This window comes from Pararge aegeria, chromosome 23, assembly GCF_905163445.1.
Source record: "Pararge aegeria chromosome 23, ilParAegt1.1, whole genome shotgun sequence".
Lineage (NCBI taxonomy): Eukaryota > Metazoa > Arthropoda > Insecta > Lepidoptera > Nymphalidae > Pararge > Pararge aegeria.
Window position 1 is genome coordinate 3,517,259 of NC_053202.1, and position 24,759 is coordinate 3,542,017.

General features: G+C 36.5%; 1 protein-coding gene across 4 annotated transcripts in view; it reads left to right on the forward strand.

Annotated features, from left to right (window-relative positions):
- Positions 1 to 23,991, forward strand: part of LOC120634361 (attractin-like protein 1) — a 42,795-nt gene extending 18,804 nt beyond the window's left edge. The window contains exons 14-26 of one of the 4 annotated variants that reach the window (XM_039904874.1): positions 82 to 151; positions 970 to 1,094; positions 4,231 to 4,338; positions 5,014 to 5,099; positions 5,906 to 6,026; positions 9,848 to 10,089; positions 12,786 to 12,949; positions 14,426 to 14,572; positions 16,482 to 16,707; positions 17,688 to 17,913; positions 18,641 to 18,746; positions 20,254 to 20,443; positions 22,725 to 23,991. In XM_039904874.1, coding sequence (XP_039760808.1) covers positions 82 to 151; positions 970 to 1,094; positions 4,231 to 4,338; positions 5,014 to 5,099; positions 5,906 to 6,026; positions 9,848 to 10,089; positions 12,786 to 12,949; positions 14,426 to 14,572; positions 16,482 to 16,707; positions 17,688 to 17,913; positions 18,641 to 18,746; positions 20,254 to 20,443; positions 22,725 to 22,746 — 1,833 coding nt within the window. In that variant the 3' untranslated portion in view covers positions 22,747 to 23,991. The remainder of the gene's footprint in view (positions 1 to 81; positions 152 to 969; positions 1,095 to 4,230; positions 4,339 to 5,013; positions 5,100 to 5,905; positions 6,027 to 9,847; positions 10,090 to 12,785; positions 12,950 to 14,425; positions 14,573 to 16,481; positions 16,708 to 17,687; positions 17,914 to 18,640; positions 18,747 to 20,253; positions 20,444 to 22,724) is intronic. The other 3 variants (XM_039904876.1, XM_039904875.1, XM_039904877.1) reach the window with 3 other exon arrangements.
- The last annotated feature ends 768 nt before the right edge of the window (positions 23,992 to 24,759 follow it).

Here is a 24,759-nt window from a genome sequence, read left to right on the forward strand (position 1 = left end):
CATAGCCTCAGACTGGTGAAAACTCCGAATATCCCTCTGCACATTTTATACCATGTCACAGATTTTTTTTTTGGGTTTCAGCTAAAAGACCTCGGGTGGAAGGAGTCTTTCGGCCAGTCCGTGAAGGCATGCATCAAAGAACCTGTTACTGGTAAGGTTATGTTTTGACTTACAATGTATGTGAACCTTCTATAGTGTATGCTCACAACATGGTTTAGTTTGAAGTTTAATGCTTTCTCTACAGAGCGAATTTCTGTAATTCTTTTGAGAAATATAGATCTAAAAAAATTAGACCTATTTTGTGTCCTAATATTAACCCAGTCACTGCTATGTTAGTGTTTTAAAATTGGATTTTCGGCATTTGTATATTTAGTTTTTATTCCAATCGAAATGTTTTTTATTTTTTTTTACTTGGCAGTCTTATACAATGTATAAGTGAAAACCGAAATAACACTTCAGAGGCTTTAGAGGTACATTATTTACTGTCTCTGAAACTTATCTGTGAAACCGAAACGCTAATAGTAAACCACACATGCAAAAGTACGCGTCGCGTAGCTTAGGTACTATGCGCGAGTCTTCTTTTTTTTCTTCAATAGGGTTATCACTTTGCGTGTTTAGAATTATTAAATCTGCTTCTTTAGATTAAATATTTTTACAGGGTGATTCGTTATGAAATATACTTATGCACCCTTCACTTTAGTAGGTACGCGTCGCGTAGCGTAGGTACTATGCGCGTGCCGGTCTTTTGCCTTCAATAGGGTTGTCACTTAGCGTGTTTAGAATTAATAAATATGCTTCTTTTGATCAAATATTTATACAGGGTGATTCGTTTTGAAATATAATTATGCACCCTTCAACAGTATTTCGTAATTCCGATACATGTTGTATAATAGCTATTTTTTTTTTAATTTTTACAGATTTGTGATTTGTGTAGGGTTGCCTATAACGAGCGCCATTTTATGTTTTCAGACGATCGGCGCTGTTTGAACATAGAATACTGCGAGGCATGCGTAGCTCATGGTTGCGCGTGGTGCGGCGCGTGTATGGCGACGGAGCAACACTGTCTGCGACACTCGCATCAGGTACACGTGTTGGTATGTGTAGTTTGTGTGTCTTGTGCGCCAATGCATGTGCCAATCACCGTGTCACAGAACCAGACTGCAGAGGGGGCGTGGCCAATGTTACGCATAGGTTAGGGGCCGTTCAAGTAGTATGTAAGTACGTTCAATTATAGAGTTGGGGGGTCTTTGCTTTGCTTATTTTTGATAACATTTTGGGGGGTTGGGTGAAAAATTTAAAAGAAGTTTGTTTTTTTCGTAATATTACTCAAGTTTGTAATATTTGTAACTTACTCTTTGTCGAATACCGTGTCAGTAGAGTTTCTTTAAATGAATATTTGGTGCGTTACAGTCGTGTATTCCAAACTTATTACTTATTTCTAGACTTATAAATTCTGATCATTAATCAACAGTGGCGTGCATCTAGCTTTTGACCAGGGTATGCATAAAGCAGGAAGATGGCTATAATATGGAAAAATCCTAATACTACACGAGTCATATCAAAGAATTAGGGTAGGCAATGCTTTAGCGCATGTATGTTGTGCGCGCCACTGTAAATCAATCAATTGTAGCAATGTTTACGTAAGCGTCGGGGGGAGGGTTAAGAGTGTTGCTAACTTTTGCTGACGAGGGGGAGGGGATGGGTTATGAAAAAAACCTACTTACGTAATACTTAAACGGACCCTAAGCTTTTTCCAATGCTTAGCCAATTAAAAACAGTCTGCATGCATGATGTTTAAGAACTAGTGTCAAGCTTGCTTTTTGGCCAGAATTGTAGACTTTTCCCCCTTTAATATTAAACTTGGTGTAACGTTGGAGTAGTTACGCAGTCTTCCGTCACGCTCTGGTATCAGAAAAGTGTCATTTAAAGTGTGAAAAATGTATTCATCAACTTCATTATTAAATCGTTACCGACCCACTGCGGGGCACGGATCTCCTCTTAGATTCAGGACGGTTTAGGAGGTAGTCCACCAAGCTGGTCCAGTGCGGATCGGTTTGTGATAACTTTACGTCGCACTATCAGGCATGCAGGTTTACTTAAAGCAAATGATCTTTATCTATTTTGTAGTGGGGCCCGCTTCAACAGATGCACTTCGACCCTCAAGGATCTATGAACTCGCCCCGTCCTTGGATCTCCCTCACCCAAAATAGCTTCAAATAACTGTTCACTGCACATGGTGCGAGCGTTACACATGGTTCAGGACCTATGAATCTTTGTCCCTTGCGAGCTAGCTCGTCAGCCAGCTTTTGCCCATTGCCCTGCATTCCTACATGGCCTGGCTTCTAGATAAACCTGATTATGATTCGTTTTCCCAGAGGATTCAGGCCCAGGACCTATGAATCTTTGTCCAGATCCCTTGCGAGCTAGCTCGTCAGCCAGCTCATTGCCATGCATTGGCCTGGCTTCTAGATAAACCTGATTATGTTTCGTTTTCCCAGACGATTCAGGCCCCTTATGCATGTGATTTTGGTGGGGTCTATAGTCTTTGGCGCCACCTGACTCTCACTGCGGATTAGTAAATTTTTCCAGCAACCTTCGGGTCTAGCATCTCCTGGTATTTGTTGGTAGCGTTTCCGCTTGAAACGCCGTAGCATATTGCCCTAGGCTGTAGCAAGTGGTACTTAATAACTTAAAATACAGATATTTACCTGTATTATCCTAATATGTATTTAATGTGGGGTTGTATGCTGACGTTGAACATGCCATTCCCCAAAACGAAGTTTTACAGCATTCGTTCACTGTCAAAGCTACTGAATTGTGGAATGCACTCCTAATGAACATGAGACAGCCGAAGTCACTGGGCATATTTAAAAATACTGTTCTCAAGACTCAGTATCTCGCTCAATAAAAACGACTATTATTTATTTATCTACTCATATTTAAGTATTTATTGTATTCTAAAGTATATATTAGTTTTAGCAATCGGGAAGTAAAATAAGAGATGATTCGACAGAATCTCACACTTTTAATTATACACGAAAAACTAAGAACTAGTAAAAAAAAAAATAATTACGAACTGTGCTATGGTGATACGCTCGACCGTAACAATAGGAAGTTCTTCCTCCGAGCGGGTGATCGTGCTCGAGACCGAGGTCCGAACATTCGTCCTTGGAAGTTGTATATATAGTCAATTGTTATGAACACTTCGCTAGCGCGATGCAGGATATTGGTGGCGCCATCTAGTTTGGTAATGTGGAGACCGCTACACGAACTATTCACAAGATGGCGGCGCAACGCCACTAATCGACGGTAGACGTCAAAATGACTCCAAACAAATGTGTCAATAGCCTTTGATAGGAAAATTGCACCCCCTTTTTTGCTAGGTTGAAATTGATTCCTAACATTAGTATATTTATTTTTTATATTTATCAATAGTATTGCTGTATGTGTGTAGTCTGGTTTATGTATTAGTATGTAGTTATTCGTTATTCGTATGTACGCTTTATACAGTGTACCCTAGCTTAGGGGGCGTTCATTAAATACCTGAGATGTTTAAGGGGGGAGGGGGTCGAGTCAAATCTCATCTAATCTTACGCTGGAGAGAAAAATCTCGGCAAATATCAAGCAATTTTTTTTCCTGATTGAAACCAAAAAAAAAGTTATACTATTTTTGGCGATTGGTCTTTTACAATAACAATCCAACGCGTTAACGTAAGAAGCCCTCATTTTGAAAATCTCACGTGAGGTTGGGAGATGGGGGAGGGGGTTAAATAAAATCTCACGACAACTCACCAGGGGGGACAGAAAATTTAAAAAAACACCTCACGTAATTTATGGACGCTCCCTTATCGTATTCATATTTTTCTTTTTAGTTTTCCTAATCCTTAGGTTGCCTGGCAGAGATCTCGTCTTAGCAATAAGTTCGTTTTTTGTATCCTACTACATACTTGACGCGTTTCTTCTTTTTTTTTGTTTTTCTGAAATGGATCTGGAGTACAATTAAAGAGTATAAATAAATATATACCATTTCCCAGTTGCGTTACTAGATGTCTTTCATTCGACTTTTATGGAAACGCAATACTGCCATCTAGTGTCAATACTGTTGCCCATTAACTAGATGGCGCTTTTGCGATTCCATAAAAATCGTAGTTAACTTTAACGCGATCGAATAGGTTCAATATCTTACATTAGGCAACGAGTAAAAGAGTAACTTAACCTTTTGTTCGATAGATGGCGGTGTCTGTAGAGGAATGCAGCGCTGCAACCGCTGGCACCGAAGCCTGTGGGAGGTACCATTCATGCGCGGCGTGCCACGCGCATTTGCATAGACATCCGCACGTAAGTATTTCTGTTTGTCTTTATGTTACAACTTATAGTTTAGGCCGCAGCAGTTAGGGAATCAACATTATCGGCTCAAAACTGGCCTGATGGCCCGCGGGTTTCCTCTCAGAATGACACTTGTCTTATTGGTTGCACCACTCTTTTCTATGTTTTGTTCCTTTTACGCCTTCGGTTGTCTGGAAGTATTCGCTATGTAGCGATAAGGCCACCAAATTGTACTCTCTTGCTCTATGTTTATATCTCTGTAACTACTTTTTTTTCTTTGGTGTACAATACAAGTGTATTCATTCGAATTAAATAAATATCGAAAACACAATTAAAACGCAAAACACATAAGTCAAAATAAATTCACTTACAGCTATAATATAATAGAATGTCAGTGACGTGAAATCACATGATTTTAACCATCCAAAAAGTCAAACACGCATATGACGCATATACAGTCGAGTATATACAATGTATTCGTGTAAATTTCCGTATACAAGTACATATACCGCTATACTATGCGTCGCTAGGAGCACAAGCGTCACAAGCATGTTCAGGTCATCGGTGACGCGATCCTATAAGTTTTCCTCTTACTATAACCGCTCAACGTGGCTAAAGGGCTAAAGAAGTTCTCAGGAAGTCTGGTTTATTTTCTAATAATAATAGAAAGTCGTTGTTTTTGTACAGGGTTCAGAGGAATTAAGCCAGCGCGCCTGTTATTGGGACTACGACTCTGTTAAGTGTCGGCCCGCTAACGCATCGACTGATATCAGGTAGGTTGATCACCGCAAACACTAAAAACACATGGAAAATGCCACATAATTCTCTCATAATTAGTTAACTTAGAATCTATAGGTAATATTAAAAAATATTTATACCTTATAAAATTTTTATACAATTTGTTTGGATTGGTATATACAATTTGTATTAAAAATGGAACGTCTCATGGACTCATACCGAATACATTCCATCAAAATATGGAATACGTCTTCCACCACACCGTATTCTGTGCAGTTGGGTGTTGAAGCCTTACCCATTAAATAGGCGAATTTATTTAATGGAATGTGTCCCGATAGTTTTAGGAAACATATCATCGAATTTACCAAAAAATTTAATTGATATATTTAATGTAGCGGTAAGTTAAATATATGTAATTTTGTGGCTTTAACAGAGCGGCAGAGCTTTAAAAGCTCTTTAAATAAAGATTAAAAAAATAAAAAAACAATAGTAAAAAATATTCAAAAATTTAGGTGCTGAACGGAATTAACGGAAAAAACTTTTAATTTTTTTTATTTTATAAATAAATAAATTATTATACTACGACAATACACAAATCGCCATCTAGCCCCAAAGTAAGCGTTGCTTGTGTTATGGGTGCTAAGATGACTGATAAATATTTTTATAAATACTTAGAATATACATATAAACACCCAGACACTGATAAACATTCATGCTCATCACACAAACATTTTCCAGTAGTGGGAATCGAACCAGGGTCGCTGCAAACTGCGCCAATCGGCCGACAAATTTAACTATTAATGTACACAGTCCAGTTTAAAATTAAAGGGTTTTTCAACAGAAGTGTTGCTGCAACCGCGAGTGGCGTTTGCAGCGCCGCTTGCGCAACTTTCCGCACATGCGCCAACTGCACCGCCGAGGAGTGTATATGGTGCGCATCGGCTGGACGTTGCGTCGATAAGGTAATATCAATAGCCATTCCGGCAGGAACATATACGTGTTTTTCCAAAATTTTCAACATATAATAATAATAATAATAATAAATTCTTTATTGCACACACAAAAACAAAATACAAAGAAACATATTTACAAAAATAATAAAAAAAATATAAAATATATATATATGTATGTTGAAAAGTTTGGAAAATATATATATATCACTAGCTGTTGCCCGCGACTTCGTCTGCGTTTGATTTTGTTTTTTGACGTGGCATTCAATTTAGTTGTAGTTTTAAAAAAAAAAAAAAGTATTCAGTATCGCTAAACCTTAAATGAGGAGTTTGCTGCTGTCCGCTGAGGAGTTCAGTCCTCTATCTCCAACCACATTCATCAGATCTACACGAAATTTGGGCAAAATTAAAAACATATAACCTCTATAGTACAAAAATAATTATATAAACCGGATATAATTTGTCGGAGTTATAGTGTAAAATCGTCAAATACTTTCATCCCCTCTCCCAAAGGAACCGAGCTTAATGTCGGAATAAAAAGTATCCTATATTACTTCTAACACTTCCAAGAATATGTGTACAAAGTTTCATGAAGATCGGTTCAGTAGTTTTCGCGTGAAAGCGTAACAAACAAACTTACATTCACAGTTATAATATTAGTGGGGATTTATGAGAAAGGTTTATGAACATGTACAAGCTACATAGCTTGTACATGTTCATAGTGCACTCACATCGCAAACGCTGAACCCGTATGATATAGATTCAATCAATGTACTAAGAAATTAAATATCTTACAAAAATCAATAAAAAGTCAGCGATGTTATAAGTTTATCTCCAAAAGATATCTCACAGCAACAATTTCTATCTTTTACATTTTACAAAAAATACAATGGGTTCTTTACTTACCAAGCTTTTTTTTTAACAATACAGTATATTACTTATCCAAGTAAAATATTTTCATAAAAGGGTGACCCCTGATTAAGAGGCAATGGTCTCCAGTGGCGTGCATATATAAATATAAATAAATATACTACGACAATACACACATCGCCATCTAGCCCCTAAGTAAGCGTAGCTTGTGTTATGGGTACTAAGATAGCTGTTGAATATTTATATGAATAATGTTCATTGTTTATTGTTATTAGGTACACAAAACAGGTAATAACTAAAACATCTAAATATAAGTAATAACAAGTTTTGTTCTAAGCTAAAACGCAAAGTATGTGTACACAACTTGGAATTGAATTAAACAAAAAGTAAAGATAAAATTAAAGTTGAAACAAAAAAGAAACACTTAAAAAATAATAAATATACATATAATAGTGCTAAATAATTTGATTTTTAAAAATATTTATCCTTTTGCTAAAAATGTCAATATTACGATTACTTGATACTAAATCATTATAAAGGCAGCAGATGCGAACGATGGGATTGTAAAAGGAAGTATTGCTCTTAGAACAAAGGGTTTAAAATATTTAAATCTGGTATTAACGCAAGTATTGAGCGAGAGATATATAGTAATGAGCGAGAGTAAGACGGAAGAATCAATTTTGGAGTTAATGAGCTTAAATAAGAAGATCAAATGAAAGTATTTTCGACGAAATTGCAATCTTTGCATCCCAAAGTGTACAAGCCTGCTGTCATGGTAAGTTGTACGTTTATGGCCGAAGTGATGTCGATATGACAATATTCGTAAATAAAAAAAAAATTATATATATGGCAATATTCGTAAAAATATAATACACATAAATACTTATAATATGCAGATAAACACCCAGACACTGAAAAACAATCATGTTCATCACACAAACAATTTCCAGTTGTGGGAATCGAACCCACGGCCTGGGACTCAGAAAGCAGGGACGCTGCCCACTGCGCCAGTCGGCTGTCAAAAATAAAGATTGTGTAAAATTAAGAAAATCTCCAGTTATTAATATACTTAAGGGTAGGCTTTTTATAACTCTTACTATGCATATACTTAAGTTTTTTATAACTCGTACTGGAGATTCTTCATTTAATATCATCTGCATACCCTGTGCATACCCTCTATGCACGCCACTGACGGTCTCAAACTTGGATTTCTTTTCTAATCCTTCCAAGCACTTTATCAGCAATAGAGTTACACAAATGTGGAATGCCTTGCCTGAAGATGTAATGACTGCTGTATCACTGAATCAGTTTAAGAATAGACTGGACGAACACCCAAAAACCCAAAGAGCACAATAAATGATATAGACGCATCAGCGAAAGCTGTTTAGTCTATTATATAATAAAAATAATAAGTTAGTAAGTAGGATATTTTTTTTTTTTCAGTGCGTATATTTTTAATATGTCGTACCAAATTTTATGAACAAGTATTTTTTTATTTTAATGTTTTACTTAACGATACAGAAATTAACGGTTACAAAAGATTAGTCCCCGGAAAAGATAATTATGGGCACCCTACATTAGCTCTCAGCTGTTAACTTGCGATCAACGTTCTCGCACTCTGTCCAATCGTCGCAGCGATAATTCCATAAAAAAAGCACAATAATAACTTAAACAATCAAAATTGAAAAACCCATTACTCACCTATGCACATTACGATGTATTTTTTTTGAAGTTATACTACTTTAGGCGCGTTATGAAAAAATGATGAGAATGAAATTTTAAGATGCGCGCGCATCTGTGACACAAAATTAACAGTATGAAGCTGTCTGCTTAACCGCTCATTAAGTCTCGAAAAAAAAGCTACCAACAAAATAGAAATTGAACCTCGATATTAGTCGCGCATGTTGGTACGCTCGTCACCTCTGATCACTGTTTTCAAATTTATAATATTTATCAACATGTTCTAGTTTATACATTCACAACACGTGTTTTAGTTTCATACAAGTGCGAATTATATATGTGCTAATAAATTATATTCAGTAGTGATTTAAATTGAATATTTTGATTGATATTACTTCTATTTGTGAATATTATTGAAAAATGTGCTTATATACTTTTTCAAGTGCTTCAATATAATTGAGGTTAACTATCCGTATGTATTATTTATTGATATAAATTAAAATACTGTTATTTAATATAATTAACACTAAATATTATTAAATTATTAATGTTAAATACTTATTATTGGTTATTTTTTCAGTTTTGCATATTTTTGAAGTTATACTTACTTCTTTTGGCGCGTTAGGGAAAAATGATGAGAGTAAATTTTTACGATGCGCGCACACCGTCACGAAAAACGAACACCCTGAAGTTAGCTATAGTCAACATTTTAGTTTTTCAAAAAAGTTTTGACAGTGTACCTCCACTTTCAATTGTCAGTCTGCTGGCTCATTCCAAAATCTCAAATTTGAATGTGAGTTAAACTTGGTAGTACGATAATGCGTTATAATAAAACTTTCAATGTAAGTATTAAATACTAAATATATTGTTAGTGTGGTTTTTTCAAAAAACGTTAGAATAAGGCGAATGATAAAATTTCATCTTGTTACTTCAAAGAAGAATAACTTTTAAAGCGTGTACATAAGTACACACACGTAGTTTTTTTTTAATCCACTACAAGGTAGCCCATGACTTCAATCTCACCTGGTGGTAAGTGATGATGCAGCCTAAGATGGTAGTGAGCTATTATTTATTTAGGTAGATACCTATTACGAGTAGCCATGATTTGTTAGGACATGGTAAAAAAAATTTTTTTTCGCTGTTCGGTATTACCGATACCGAACCATCAAAAAAAATCCAAAATTGTCCTTTACAGATAACCCATCCTCTGCTGCAGTGGCGTGCACTTCATACATGCACAAAAGCAACGCATACCCAAATTATTTAATCTTGTCATCGAACAGAACGCATACGGGGCTTCGTTCCCCCTCGGAGGTTGCCGAGCGTGGTCGACCAACGGCTGCGCTGGGGGTGGCAATGCCGCCAACGTGCCGGGTGCTGGTTGCGCCGCGCACTTATCCTGTTCTGCGTGCCTCGCAGAGCCAGCCTGTGGATGGTGCGACGACGGCGCCGGAGGGGGGCGAGGCGCCTGCCTGCCCGGGGGAGAGAGGCATCCCCACCACCCCCACGTGTGCCCGCACAGAAGGTGAGTCTAACATCTGTATTCATCTATACCATTACATCTCATTGAATTTATAATAATAATAATAATAAATGAAAAATACAAAAAATAATTAAAATAAAAATACAATGAAAATCATAAAAAAATAAAATTTAAAATAATATAATGGAATAGTGCTTAATAATTAGATTTAAAAAAAAAATTAATACCTTAGAGATTTACAAAGCGGGGCCAGGGTGGGTGGCGGTCACGACCTTCAGACTCCCGAAAGACCTGCACCCGCACCCGCCCAATGTCACCCTTATATCTTGTCTTATATCTTTAAACGAGCAATTCTTGTATATAAATAGTTGGAATCTCGGAATCGGCTCCAACTATTTAAATGAAATTTAGTATACTTTTAGTTATTAAGTTTCGGGAGCGATAAATCGATCTAGCTAGGATTCATTTATATTGGACAAACGACAATTTTTTTAAGTCGACTCATTCGCGGACGAAATCGTGCGGGTCCGCTAGTAATATATTCGAGCAATTCTTGTATATATATATATATATACATGTATATATATATATATATACAATCCATATATATACATGTATATACATGTATATATATATATATACATGTATATATATATATATATATATATAAACATGTATATATATATACATGTATATATATATATATATATATATATATATACATACATACAATTGGAATCTTGAAATCGGCTCCAACGATTTTCATGAAATTTAGTATACGGGGGGTTTCGGGGGCGATAAATCGATCTAGCTCGGATTCTTTTTTAGAAAATGTCATTTTATTCGTGTTTTATTGATTAATAGCTACGAAGACGCACGGGTCCGCTAGTAATAAATATAATAATACCGATCTCGCAGTTGAAACACACAAACTGCCGACTGGTTTTATGTCGTTCGCATGTAGGTAGTCGGTACACTAACCGCCTGCCGGCAGTTCGCTATTGGATTCGTGCACCAGTCGTGTCGCTCAATGTAAAACGAATATTATTGTATTTCTTATCGGCTCTAAACAATATTGTAAATATCGTAGTAAAGTGATTCCGAACTACAAGTGTGTTTAACATTTAAAGCAAACTTAAACATCATCGGAAGATCATAACTCACAACGCATTGCCCCCCTAAAATATCTTTATTGTGGTAAAAAAAATTGGTTGCCTGTAAAGTCGGTATACGGGCGAAAGTTTTACGTGACAACGACTTTGAGTGGTAAAATAATTTTAATGTGAATATTCATTCGTATAGTAGGAAGAAGGATGAAATAATAGTAACAATTTAAAACATTTATTTATACAAAGAATTATATTTAAAACATAAATTTATACAAAGAATCTCGCACTGAATTTCATATTAACAAAATTTTATTTTTACCTTTACACATACATACGTATTTATATACAAATATACATACAATAACTTGCAATACATTTGCGTACAATGAAACAGCGTTTACTACAAAGGGACGCGTGCCTTTCACTTTTTATGTCTGTCTCTCTCGCTCTTAGGCGGGCTAACCATGCCCGAGTGGAAGGGACGCGTGCCTCTCACTCGCTCTCATTGTGAGCGCATAACGTGAGCGGAGCGTAACGCAGTTTCTTGAAGTGTCACCCGGCAAACCAATTTATAAGACGTTGTCACGTCAAAACCCAAAAAGCACAAAAGTACAAAAGTAAATAATTAAACATTGAACATTAATAATTAAGAATATATAAATAAGTATTCTGTCTATACACTGAAGGTGTATCAATTACTTTTTATTTGGATCTGTATGTATTGAGATCCAATGAGCTTATGAAGCTGGGGTGGGTCGATAGTTTTTTTTTTTTATTCTACCACAAGTTAGTGTTACCGTGACTGCAGTAGTAAGTGATGATGGAATTGTTAGAAAGTAGCGGGCAGTTATATTTTAACCCATAATCGGTTTCTACGCAACATAGTACCGGAACGCTAAGCCGCTGAGTGGCACGTCTTTGTCGGTAGGGTGTAGTTAACTAGCTACGGCCGAAGCCACCCACCAGACCAGACCAGACCAGAGAAGTTAATTATAAACTCCCAATTACCCCGCCGTTAGTCGAACCCGAAACCTCCAGCTTAAAACCACAGCGCTCAGGAATTTCGTCGCTAGTTTAATATTAAAGTCAAATCAGCATATATATGTCTCTTTATATACTACCTAGCAAAGTTTGTTGTGGGCTATTCTTAGACCAGGGCGCGTTTGGAACCCTCGTACCTTTAGTTATAAGTTAACGAATTTAGTTATCATCATCACCTAAAATTAATAGTAACATGTTATATACTTATTTATTTATTTATTTAAGGGACAATCAACAGGTTACAACAACAACTCTTAAAAACTAAACAAAAAATGAAAAAACATATAAATGTAATATTGTAGACCCACTTAAAGACTGCCACAACTTGCAAATAAAAACTATATTGTCAGTTAGAAGGAGAAAAAACGCTAGAAATAAGCTATAAGATCCATCAGGCTGTGACATAAGCTTGACGAATCTAGCACCGCGAACAAAAACATACATTTAGAATAAATTAAAAGAACAAATACCTAAATTATATATAAAATAATATTAATACCTCTAATAAGGTCTACATTAATAAAATATTTATCAATTAGGATTTGACTTTATACATTTTTAAGAAAACGTTCTCGTTTCATCCGATAGATGGCACTTTACAAGCTGCCCCGCGTGCCAGTGTAACGGTCACGCGGTTTGCGACAGCATGTCGCGTTGCATACAGCCGTGTGGAGCGCGTGCGATCGGCACGCATTGCGAGACGTGCGCGCCGGCGCACTGGGGCTCGCCGCTCAACGGAGGCGTGTGTCAACGTGAGTATACTACCGACGCGACTGTCGCGTCGTCCACAGCTGGGTGATGGCATGTCGAGTTACATACAGCCGTGCGATCGGGTCACTGGGGCTAGCCGCTCAACGGTGGCGTGTGTCAACGTGAGTACACTACCGACGCGACTGTCGCGTCATCCACAGCTGGGTGATGGCATGTCGAGTTACATACAGCCGTGCGAATCGGCTCACTGGGGCTAGCCGCCCAACGGCGGCATGTGTCAACGTGAGTATACTACTGACGCGACTGTCGCGTCGTCCACAGCTGGGTGATGGCATCTCGAGTTACATACAGCCGTGCGAATCGGCTCACTGCGGCTCGTCGCTCAGCGGCGGCGTGGGTTATGAGTATAAAAAGGCGCGACTGTCGCATCGTACTGTCGTACATGTCGTATCGTACCTTTTCTATGCATAGGAAAGGACTGGTGCAGAGTAACACATCAACACATAACATCTAAGCTAAGACAAGGATGAGAATCATCGCCAGTCCTTCAATGACCGATGTCACAACTACGACAGGGTTGTTAACTACGCTACGCAAGCATTTTACTTTTAATACTGTTTATGTATAAGATACTTTTCTTTTGATGTACTGTTTGTGTTGTGCAATAAAAGTATATTCAGTCATTCATTCATAAGATTTTCTACCTACGTCTATCTATTTGATGAATGATTTGCAAATGTAGGTTCTAGTCATCATCTAGTAACAAAACTGTTTCCCATATTTATTTAAATACAATAAGAGACATTACAATTAAGAATATATTATATATTCGTTATAAATGTAGCTATATAATAAACAATAAACAAAAAAATTCAAGTAATCTCAACCACTAAGAAAAACAGAAATACACAAATTTTATATTTATTTATTATATTCTATCTTATTTGTGCAATTTTGTATTTACTTATATTATAATTTTACACCACCTGTCCCTTCTCGCTCATGTTGTCCTAATCCAAAGTTTGCCTGGCAGAGATCGCTACTAAGCGATAAGGCCGCCTTTTACATTCTACTTCTGTCTTTGTATTTCTATTGTTTTTTTTTTATTTTCCTCACTTCATAGTGGTTGTCAAATAGAGTTAAATAAAAATAATAATAATAAATTGGTATAGTTACAAATATTGTAACTATTACAACTTTCGTAGTAAACCACACTTCTTCAATAATTAGTTAACCTCACTGTTTAATAAAATGTTTTTTTTTAATTTTAATAATAATTTAAATATTAGGCAAATCAACCGAATATTCGGCCGAATACGAACATGAAAAAACCAGCCGCTAGGTGGCGCTTTTCGATTCCATACCACCGTAGTTAACAGTCACGCGATCGGGAAGGTAAATCTACATTCCCGATCGCGTGTAATGCAATCGCATACAGAGGCATTTATAGTGCGCACGCGCACCGATCCTGCTGAAAAGACGTTGTTCAGTGACGTTAACGTTATCTTTTTCAACAGCTTGCGAATGCAACGCTCAAGCGGTCTCCTGTGCGACCGATACGGGGAGGTGTTACTGTAGTACGAAGGGCTTGGCCGGCGACAGGTGCGATAAGTGTGATAACACTAATCACTACCACGCCGATTCGTTCAACAAAGGATGCTATTGTGAGTATAAATATATAATATTACCAGCTGTTGCCCGCGACTTCGTCTGCGTTTAATTTTGTTTTTTGATGTGGCATAAAATTTAGATAGATAGATAGATAGATAAAGTCTTTATTGCACAAATTAAAAGCGAAAACAAGAAATAACAAAACAATAAAATATCTTATATATATATATATATATATATAAGATGTGCAAAGGCGGTTAGTTGTAGTTCTAAAAAAAATTAAATGAGGGGTTTGCTGCTGTCCGCTGAGGAGTTCTGGCATCTATCTCCAACCACAGTTTGGGCAAAATTAAACACATATGATAACCTCTAAAGTACAAAAATAATTATTTAAGTTATAATTTGTCGGAGTTATGGTGTAAAATCGTTAAAGACTTACATCCCCTATCCCAAAGGAACCGAGCTTAATGTCGGGATTAAAAGTATCCTATATTATTTCTAATACCTTCAAGAATATGTATAAAAAGTTGCATGAAGATCGGTTCAGTAGTTTTGGCGTGAAAGCGTAACAAACAAACTTACATTCACATTTATAATAGTAGGGATATTCCATTCCCATACGATTGGTGTAGACCAATATTTGACATCCTAGGACTCCTTTCACTTCCTAGCATATATATTTAAGAATAAGGAACTTTTGTTAAATCAAACCCAGATCTCTTTAGGAAGGTTACTGATTTATTTCCAAGGCGCTCTCGAAACAACGATAGATTCATATTCAATAAGTGCCCTAGGACAACCATGTATTTTAAAAACTGTATAGTCTAGTCGACGATTTGAAAATGGTACAAAATAGAGATAATGCACCTAAAATTATGTGCGATAGCTCATTGGATCCAGAAAGACCCCTAGAAAAATGTGCAAAAAGCGTACATTTAATTAGCACATAAAAAATTGCAAAAGTTATAAACAATTATAGATGAAAAAAAATTGACATTTCGTTTTCTGCCAATATTTCTTAAACTATTAATATTTAAAAAAGAGGACGAAATTTCCAATAAAACACTCTCAACTCCTGGAACCCTTATCGCCATTATTTTAAAATTTTAATTTTCTCCTCTTTCAGAATCTTTTTTTAACTTATCTTGAAAGAATACTTAAACCTAATGCGATAGTGTAGCTTTTGAAATAAAAATAAAATCTAATTTACTCTGATGCTCAAGTATTCCATACTCGAAAACGACTCGTCGATTGCGAGCGAACTAATCTTGTAATAGGGCTACTGATACACGCGGAAAGCGACTACGTTTTATTACGATGTAAATATAAAGGTCCCCCGCCACTTTGTCCACGTACGACTCGTGATAATACGTAAATTCGCCCAAAGTTTTAATCTGCTACTCGCAGAATCCCGTTGCCCGGCCGTCTCCCGTCGTCTATAGCTCGTAACGAACACGTTTTAATAAGTTACCTCAAGAGTTAGGAGCTACACTCTGCAAGTGAGATAGATTTCCGCGGGATTTAGTGAAAAATATACACAGACAAAGCCGCTGACGACAGATAGTATTAATTAACAAAGAACACGTAGATTATCTAAGTAAACACAAAATATAATGTACGCTCGACCGTAACAATAGTAAGATCTTCCTCCGAGCGGGTGATCGTGCTCGGGGACCGAGGTCCGAGCATTCGTCTTTGGAAGTTGTGTATATAGTCAATTTTTGTGAACAATTCGCTAGTGCGATGCAGGATTTTTTTCATCTAGTTCGATAATGTGGAGACCGCTACATATAATTTCACAAAATAAAGAGTTAAAAAAAAAGTCTTAAAACAAAAGTTGTTGGTTTTAATATAAACAAGTACAGTCCGAAAGCTGTCGGCTAGTTTTGATTGAACCTTGTATAGAAAAAAACCAATTTATACTACACGACTATTGACTGATGTAAATATTTTAATTTTTAGATGACTTAGCAGTAGACTACCAGTTCACATTCAATCTTTCAAAAAAGGAAGACCGACACCTGTCAGCCATTAACTTCCGGAATGCGCCCGTCAAGCCGGATGTGGACGCGGACTTCAGTATAACGTGTTCGGCGCACGCGCGCATGAATCTAACAGTCCGCACGCGCACCGATCCTGCTGAGAAGACGTTGTTCAGTGACGTTAATTGTTCTAATTTTAGATATAAGTAAGTAAACTTTATGTTTATAATTCTACCATTTTGGTTGCTTTTTGTATCTACAACAGTATTTTTTTTTAGGTTCATTTCAGTTCATTGCACAGAATTAAGAACATACCGAACCCTCATACAGCCATTCGAACATTGTGTCCAAAAATAGTGAAAACGCCCCGACCACATCAGATCCGATCACTTCACACCCGCAGAATGTTGCTAAATCACAAACTTTTCGCCTTTTTCCCCATTTTATGGTGAACGTTTCGAATATTAGAGGTAAAATAATTACTGTCAACTGCTAAATGGAATGAAATAACAGACCACCTGTTCGAGAAACAGTACTAAGTGGGTTTTGATGCTTCCGAAACGAAACGTGCGCTGACAGTAGGTACATTGCGGAAAATATGTTCGATAAAGGTGAAATAATGCACTTTTATTTTACAAAATATACTGAGATCTAAAGAAATAGAGTCAGATAGACGGTAGAGTTTTTTGGCCTTATCGCTACATAGCGACCTCTTCCAACCAATAGCTTTAAAGCAAATTTTGGAGGCACTGTGTTAGAATACTGATTCTTTAATTTACTTATAGTTCAATCAATCACCCACAGAATGAAGAACATTCAGAAACCGTGTACACGACAAATATTTTGAAGCATCAAAAACCACTCCACTTTAGAATAGTTTCTCGAACGGTTAGTCACTTTATAACATTTAACAGTTGACACTTGACAGTAATTGATTTACGTCTAATGTTCTAAACTTTCACCATAAAATGGGAAAAAGTTTTCCAGCTAGCAACATTCCGCGGATGTAAACATGGACGTGCGCGGGGCGTTTTCGCTGTTTTTAGACACAATTATGGCTGAATGAGGATTCCGTATATTCTTAATTCTATGCATCACACAGACTCTCCTGCTTTCCGCGAAGCAGAGCGTTGTTTGGATTGTTTTTTTTCCCCTTGTTACCGGAAGTGTAACCATAATGACGTAGGCCTTTCCTGTACAGATTTGCGAAGTCGGAGCACGCGTTCGGCGTTGAAGATAACGTCACATTAACTACCTTCTTCGTGTACGTCTACGACTTCAGGCCGCCGTTGTGGATTCAGATATCGTTCTCGCAATACCCGAAACTGAATTTGCAACAGTTTTTCATCACGTTCTCTTCCTGCTTTTTACTACTGCTGCTGGTAGCGGCAGCTTTGTGGAAAATCAAACAGGTTCGTCATATTTGACCTTGAAATATACTACGACAATACACACATCGCCATCTAGCCCCAAAGTAAGCGTAGCTTGTGTTATGGGTACTAAGATGACTGATGAATATTTTTTTTGTATAATATACATAAATACTTATAATATACAGATAAACAACCAGACACTGAAAAACATTCATGCTCATCACCGAACATTTTCCAGTAGTGGGAATCGAACCCACGGCCTTGGACTCAGAAAGCAGGGTCGCTGCCCGCTGCGCTAATCGGCCGTTTATCTCATTGTTTTAGTAGTTTTATAGCTTTTGTGACATGCCTCGTTAATTGCAAACGTCGTCGTTATTTTCCACCTACCATCAGTCATTCAGTCAGTTATAGCGATCAAAAAATAATAATGCTTTTATATTTATTTGACGGCCGATTGGCGCAGTGGGCAGCGACCCTGCTTTCTGAGTCTAAGGCCGTGGGTTCGATTCCCACAACTGGCCAATATTTGTGTGATGAACATGAATGTTTTTCAGTGTCTGGGTGTTTATCTATATATTATAATTATCTATTCATAAAAAATATTCATCGGTTATCTTAGTACCCATAACACAAGCTACGCTTACTTTGGGACTAGATGGCGATCTGTGTATTGTCGTAGTTTATTTATTTATCCGCAAATCCGGCTATTATTTCCATCCAATGTGGGACAGCAGACTTGCAGTAATGTATTATTCTATGTCATCAGAAATACGATCTGTATAGAAGAAGACAGAGGCTGTTCGTGGAAATGGAGCAAATGGCTTCAAGACCCTTCAGCCAAGTTAGCATTGAGCTAGAAAAATGTGGGGGTGGTAAGTTTTATTTTCTGGATAAAGAATTCCCCAAATAAACACTTATAAAAAATACTATAATAATAATTTTTATTTTTATTTGGTAACTATGACCCATCTACACTTTTGTTATCTATATTAATCTATAATAATGTTTATAATACTACCTTCAATGGGTAGTTGAAATAAAGACGAAATTGCGTTTCTGTGAAAATACAAGAAACAACATTTAAAGCCCTTACTTCAGGTCTTTAAAATCAAATAATTTCCTCTTTAAATAAACTCTTAAACATCTTTTTTTAAATGTCACTTATGTACACTTCAATATACACTTCACTATATACACTTTAATATATGAACTCGAGAAAAGAGTTCTTTACATCTCCCCCCTTCGGAGAATAACAATTTCATTTGACGATGTATGTAATTGTTCATTCATTGATAAAAACATAACAGCAGCAGAATAAATAAAAAAAAAAAAAACTAGGTCTCACCTATTTTCTGTTTGGAATAGAATATGTTACACACACAGACTTACATACGGAGTAATAATAGTTAATACATGATCCATCCATTCATACATAATATAAATGCGAAAATGTGTTTGTTTGTGTTTAATTTGCGCGCTAACTAAGCAACGAATCTTGTTTATTAATGGCATAGAGTTAGTTGAAAGGTCGGTGAGTAATCGGGTCACCCTAGGTAATATAGTTTTTATCCCATTTAAACAAACGGATCCCCTGGGATAAAAAAAAAGTTATTATTATGTAAATGAAGCTTAATTTGCTATACTCGGCGAAAAGCAGGAAAATCCGTATGGCGTAATTTATAATTTCTTCAATTCTTATATTCCACACCAAACAGATGTTCGGCAATGTACCCTCTACGCACGTTTCGCTCCGAAACCGGAGCATCCTCAGAAGAAGTTGACTTATTGTTAAGAACAATTAAGGTCTGTTTGGTGTGGAGTATGAGGATTAAAGAAATTATAAATTACATGGTTTTCCGCAAAGTAACGCCTGCTTATGTCAATATTTAAAAAAAAAGTAATTTTTTTTTTTTTTTTTTTTAATACTTTATTTCGATGTTTGTGTGCAATTGAACTCTTCTTATTCGAACGCGTGCAAGTTAACTACGATTTATATGGTATCTAAAGTGCCATCTAGTCATAAAAGCGGCAGCAAAAATTACATCTTCTTCTTAGTATTACAACTAGATGGCGCTATAATGTTTCCATACAAATAGTAGTTAACTTTATCGCAATCGAATGGATAGAAAACATTTGGCATCAAACATTTTTTTTCTTTTGCAATAAAGGTAAACGAAGATCTTAAAGGACTACTACTAATCGCATACTTACTTTAACCAATGTTGAAATATGTTCAAGAGATCTGTCTTATTTATTACTGCGTGGTGGGTTTAAGCCTCAAAACCCTGTTCTATAAGTTGGCCTGTGCCCAGCATTGGGACTCTAGTAGGCTGGTGTGGGATTGTCTGTTGGAATATTAACCCAGTCTCTTTTGCATAGCGAACGGCGTCCCCGCGCCCGTGGCCCTTGAACCCTGCCGGTCCGGCAGAGCGGCAGTACTTTCTCTACTGGTGCGACTGCCCACGGGGGGCACGGGTCGCGCCCCTCCACTAGGCGGCCTGGCGTTGGCGTCCGCCCTCGTCACCCTGGGTCACCAGCATCATCAGACCCAGCACCAGGCGACTGACAGGTACTTGCTAGGTTCTACTGATTTTGGCCCCCAACTTCAAGCGACGAGCTCATGATTAAGGAACCCGACAACTGACAGAATGATTACAAGAAATGTTCATAAATTAGTGACATCTGCATATCGTCTGTGAAAGGTGCAGAAGTCATTTGTGGGATTGAGTATACGCTTTTATAATATGATTCCTAAGGTAGTTTTGGACCTACCAATGCATAAGTTCAAAGAATGCGTTAAAACACATTTATTACAGCGAGGTTATTATACAATTGATGGATTTCTTAATGACAAGGTTGCTTGGATGATTCCGGCTCCGCTTATCTCTCACAAGATAGAAAAATGAATTTTAAAATGTAAAAATGTAAATTGTTGATATTGGAAAAGAGCAACTGCTGAGTTTCTTGCCGGCGTCTTCTCGGTAGAATCTGCCTTCCGGACCGGTGGTAGAGTCGCTTCACACAGACAGACTTGACGTTTCAAAAGTGCTTATATTAGGCCTACTTGAAATAAATGAATTTTTGAATTTTTTGAAAATGTTCTTCTATATTACATGTTGTGCAATTTGTGCTCACTCGTACTGATGTTTAATAAAGCCTTCACAGGATATGATATTAAGTCTTGAAGGGTGGTCACGTTTATCACGACAGGCTAGCGACAGGCGTGAATATCGTAATCGCAGCTGTCTCCATACAATATATACACAAAAGTGACCTTTCACAGCAGGTATCTTGAGAGAATTACGCCAATTACTCATGTGTTTCGTTCCCGTCACGTGAACGAACCACATGAGTAGTATGGAGCATACTGCTACACAGTGTTATACAGGATATTTTGAATTGGTTGAAAGCTTTTAGCCTTCCTAGCGCAACCGGCTCTTAAATCAGAACCGGGTGACTGCGAGCTAATGTCATAACTTGCTTCATAACATATATTTCTAAAGCTCAAGGTCATTTAAAGGCAATACTTTTTCTACTTTTAACGCGAACGAACTCATGAATAAAAAACCCAGAGAACATGAATAAGGACTGTATGACCGATAGCTAGGAAGTTCCATCACCTATTTTACAACATGTATTACTAAGACGCAACGTCACTTAACGAGCAACGACTTCACGTCACGCGAACGAGCTCGCGAATAAGAGCCCCGAAAGAGTTTGGAACTTTTCAAATGTTAGATAGTGAAAAACACTGCGTCTAACGTAATATGCGTTATATTGTAGGAATAATATGGAGGAACTAGTGTAATATTATATGATAATACGAGTATGTTTTTTGAAGTTATACTTCTTATGGCGCGTTAGGGAAAAATGATGAGAGTAAATTTTTACTATGCGCGCGCACACCGTCACAAAAAACCGACACCCTAAAGTTAGCTATAAGGTTTGACAGTGTACACTTTCAATTGTAAAAGTCTGCGGGCGCATTCCGGTGATTTCATTCATTCAATTGTACAATAATCCCAAATTTTAATAAAACTTGGCGTCTTTAAAAGTGTTAAACTTGGCTGTCCGATAATGAGTATTAGTATTCCAAATTTCATCATCAATCAACCCATTACCGGCCCACTACAGAACACGGGTCTCCTCCTACAAATAGGAGTTAAGGCCGTAGTCCACCACGCTGGGCCAGTGTGGATTGGTGGGTGGTTTATTATGACCATTTCTTTAATTTATGTAGATTTTTTTTGTCGGATATTTATTTATTTATTTTAATTTAAATAAACTTTATTTATATTTAATTAATAATGCGTTATAAACTTATCAGTGTTGGTAAATCCTATTTTTAGACTTACACTATTCATAAATCATTTAACTTTGCACTATTTCTATATTCCCATGTGAGCATTTTCCTTTCTTACTATGTAACTTTATTTTCATCTTTTATTTTCTGTTATTAGCTGCAAGTTTTCCTGCACAATAAAATAAAATAAATGAATAACAAAACTGTCAATGTATTTTTAAATACCTTTTTTATATTGTTAGTTTCTGGTTTTTCTACGAACGTAGAATAAGGCGAAAGATGGAATTTTCGAAAAGATTTTTATCTTGTTACGCCAAAGGAGTGTAACTTTTGACGCGTGTACATGTTGAGGTACCAGTAATTCCTTGGGTACCCTGGTGACACAGGGAGTGCTCGAAATAAAAGATGTTAAAGCGACTCACATATATAATAGATACACCGTGTTTCGCAAGCAGATACGCGGAGTACTGTCGATGGGAACTATATATATATAAGTACAATCCACATGTATCCACATGCATAAGTAAACACGCGTATTTTTTTTCAGATGGCGACACCAATGTAAATAGGGAGAGTGTAAAGTTAGTGCTGTACATATTGTGGACTCTAGTGCGTCGCTCAAGCCTGGAGCTAGTTATTTTAATACTCACCGCTTAGTGCGTCAATTTCTATACATAAAATAATTCACAGACATTTAAATATATGTACGAATACATCACATCGTATGTAACATGGATACTTTAATATATAATGATAACAGTTTATACCTTCACTTCAACCGATTGACGTACACAGCTGGACATTGGTGATTTGTAGCGAGTTCCAAAGTCCACGGTCCTGGGCCAATTGTTTCCAGCGGTTCGGACTCGCTGGATGTCTTCTGTCCACCTCGTTGGACCGACCAGCGCTGCGTCGACATTCCAGCACCTTGGGAAACCAAGGTCCAACGGTTGTCCGAGCTATGTGCCCCTCCCATTGCCACTGTAGCTACGCGACTCGCTGAGCTATGTCATTAACTCTAGGTTTCTACAGATCTTCTCATTTCTGTCACGTAGCTGTCTCACGATAACAGTATGGCCGCTAAACCTGATGTGTTTGAACTGAATCCTCTCAGTCAGTTCAAACATATCCGTAACGGTAACCTTCATAAATTGGGTAGCAGTAACTAAGATTGCACGATCTGGAACACGTAACGTCGCAGAGAAATTTGAAAAATTCCATTCATGAAATTTTAGGTTCCTAAAACACTGAGACAGTTCCTGACATGTCTGCATATACCATTCGGTACACTACATTAAAACTGTTTAATTTATCTACTCGTAGTAAGATTGTGAAAGAAATATATGTACATACAAAGATTTTAAACTAAGATTTTCGTGGTTAAACAACATTTCTTAAATATAGTTAAACGGGTACATACCGCGATAATATTTTCGGATTTGTCGATATTTCGACCCAGGTGCATGGATCGTGGTCACGGAGGGACCCAAAAATATTATCGTGGTATGTACTATATTGAAGAAATGTACACATAAGTATCCGAACACGTTTAAATTCAGCTTATGGCATTTACTAACTGCAATATTCAAAAGAAATATGTTTTAATTTTTTACGAATTAATTGATTCTACGCCGTATTTTACGAATATTTATTTAATTTAAATTCACATATAAAAGGTTGAAAATCGTTTAAAAGCCAAAATCTCGTGAAGCTATAGAAACCCACATTCGTTTTTGCAAGCATTACTGTGAAGTCTCACGGAGCATCAAATTTATAATCTACTTTTTCTTACTTGTCTTATCACGTAAACAACATTTTCATTACCTACTTTTCAGTTTAAACTATTTATTTTAATTCAAAACTATTTTTTAAATCTAATCTAAACATTCATAAAAAGTCCACTCGTTTATTTTATTTGTGTTTATTAATTTTAATGCACTTATTTTTATTCTATTTTTAAAATATACTTTACTTCGCACTCGAAAAGATTGTTTACATAAAGATATAAGACAAGCAAGAAAAAAAGTATCGGTTCGACCAATCAGATTGTTGGATTAAATCAACAGTCGACTGTGAGTAACGTATAAGTCGAATCTAAACATTGCGTTTGTATGCTCTGGATGGTAATGTTACTAGAAAACGGATGTCCAAAAGGCCACTATAATGGGACTCAAAAGTCCGAATTTTCTTTAAAGACTGTAGGAATTATCAATTTGAAATCTTTTTAATTAGCGTAAACAAAAATATTTTTATATTACTATACTATCTTTATTGCTATTAAAAACACTAAACCTTTTTATGTTATTCTTTAACATCCATTTAAGAGATCGCAAAATGCATTTAAATACCAATCAAATGTCTTATTTATGTTATTCGTTTATTTTATAGTGAAATAAAAATATTTGCAACGTTATTTATATTTATTAATTTTGGGCAGCTTTTAATAATTCATCAACAAAAACAATCAAATTATTAAAACGATTAGATATAAAATCGTTGTTAGTTTATAAAACATAATAATATGGTACACTGCCATTTTGTAGGATTCGGATTTTTTTTTTGTACTTTTTTTTTCTTGTTTT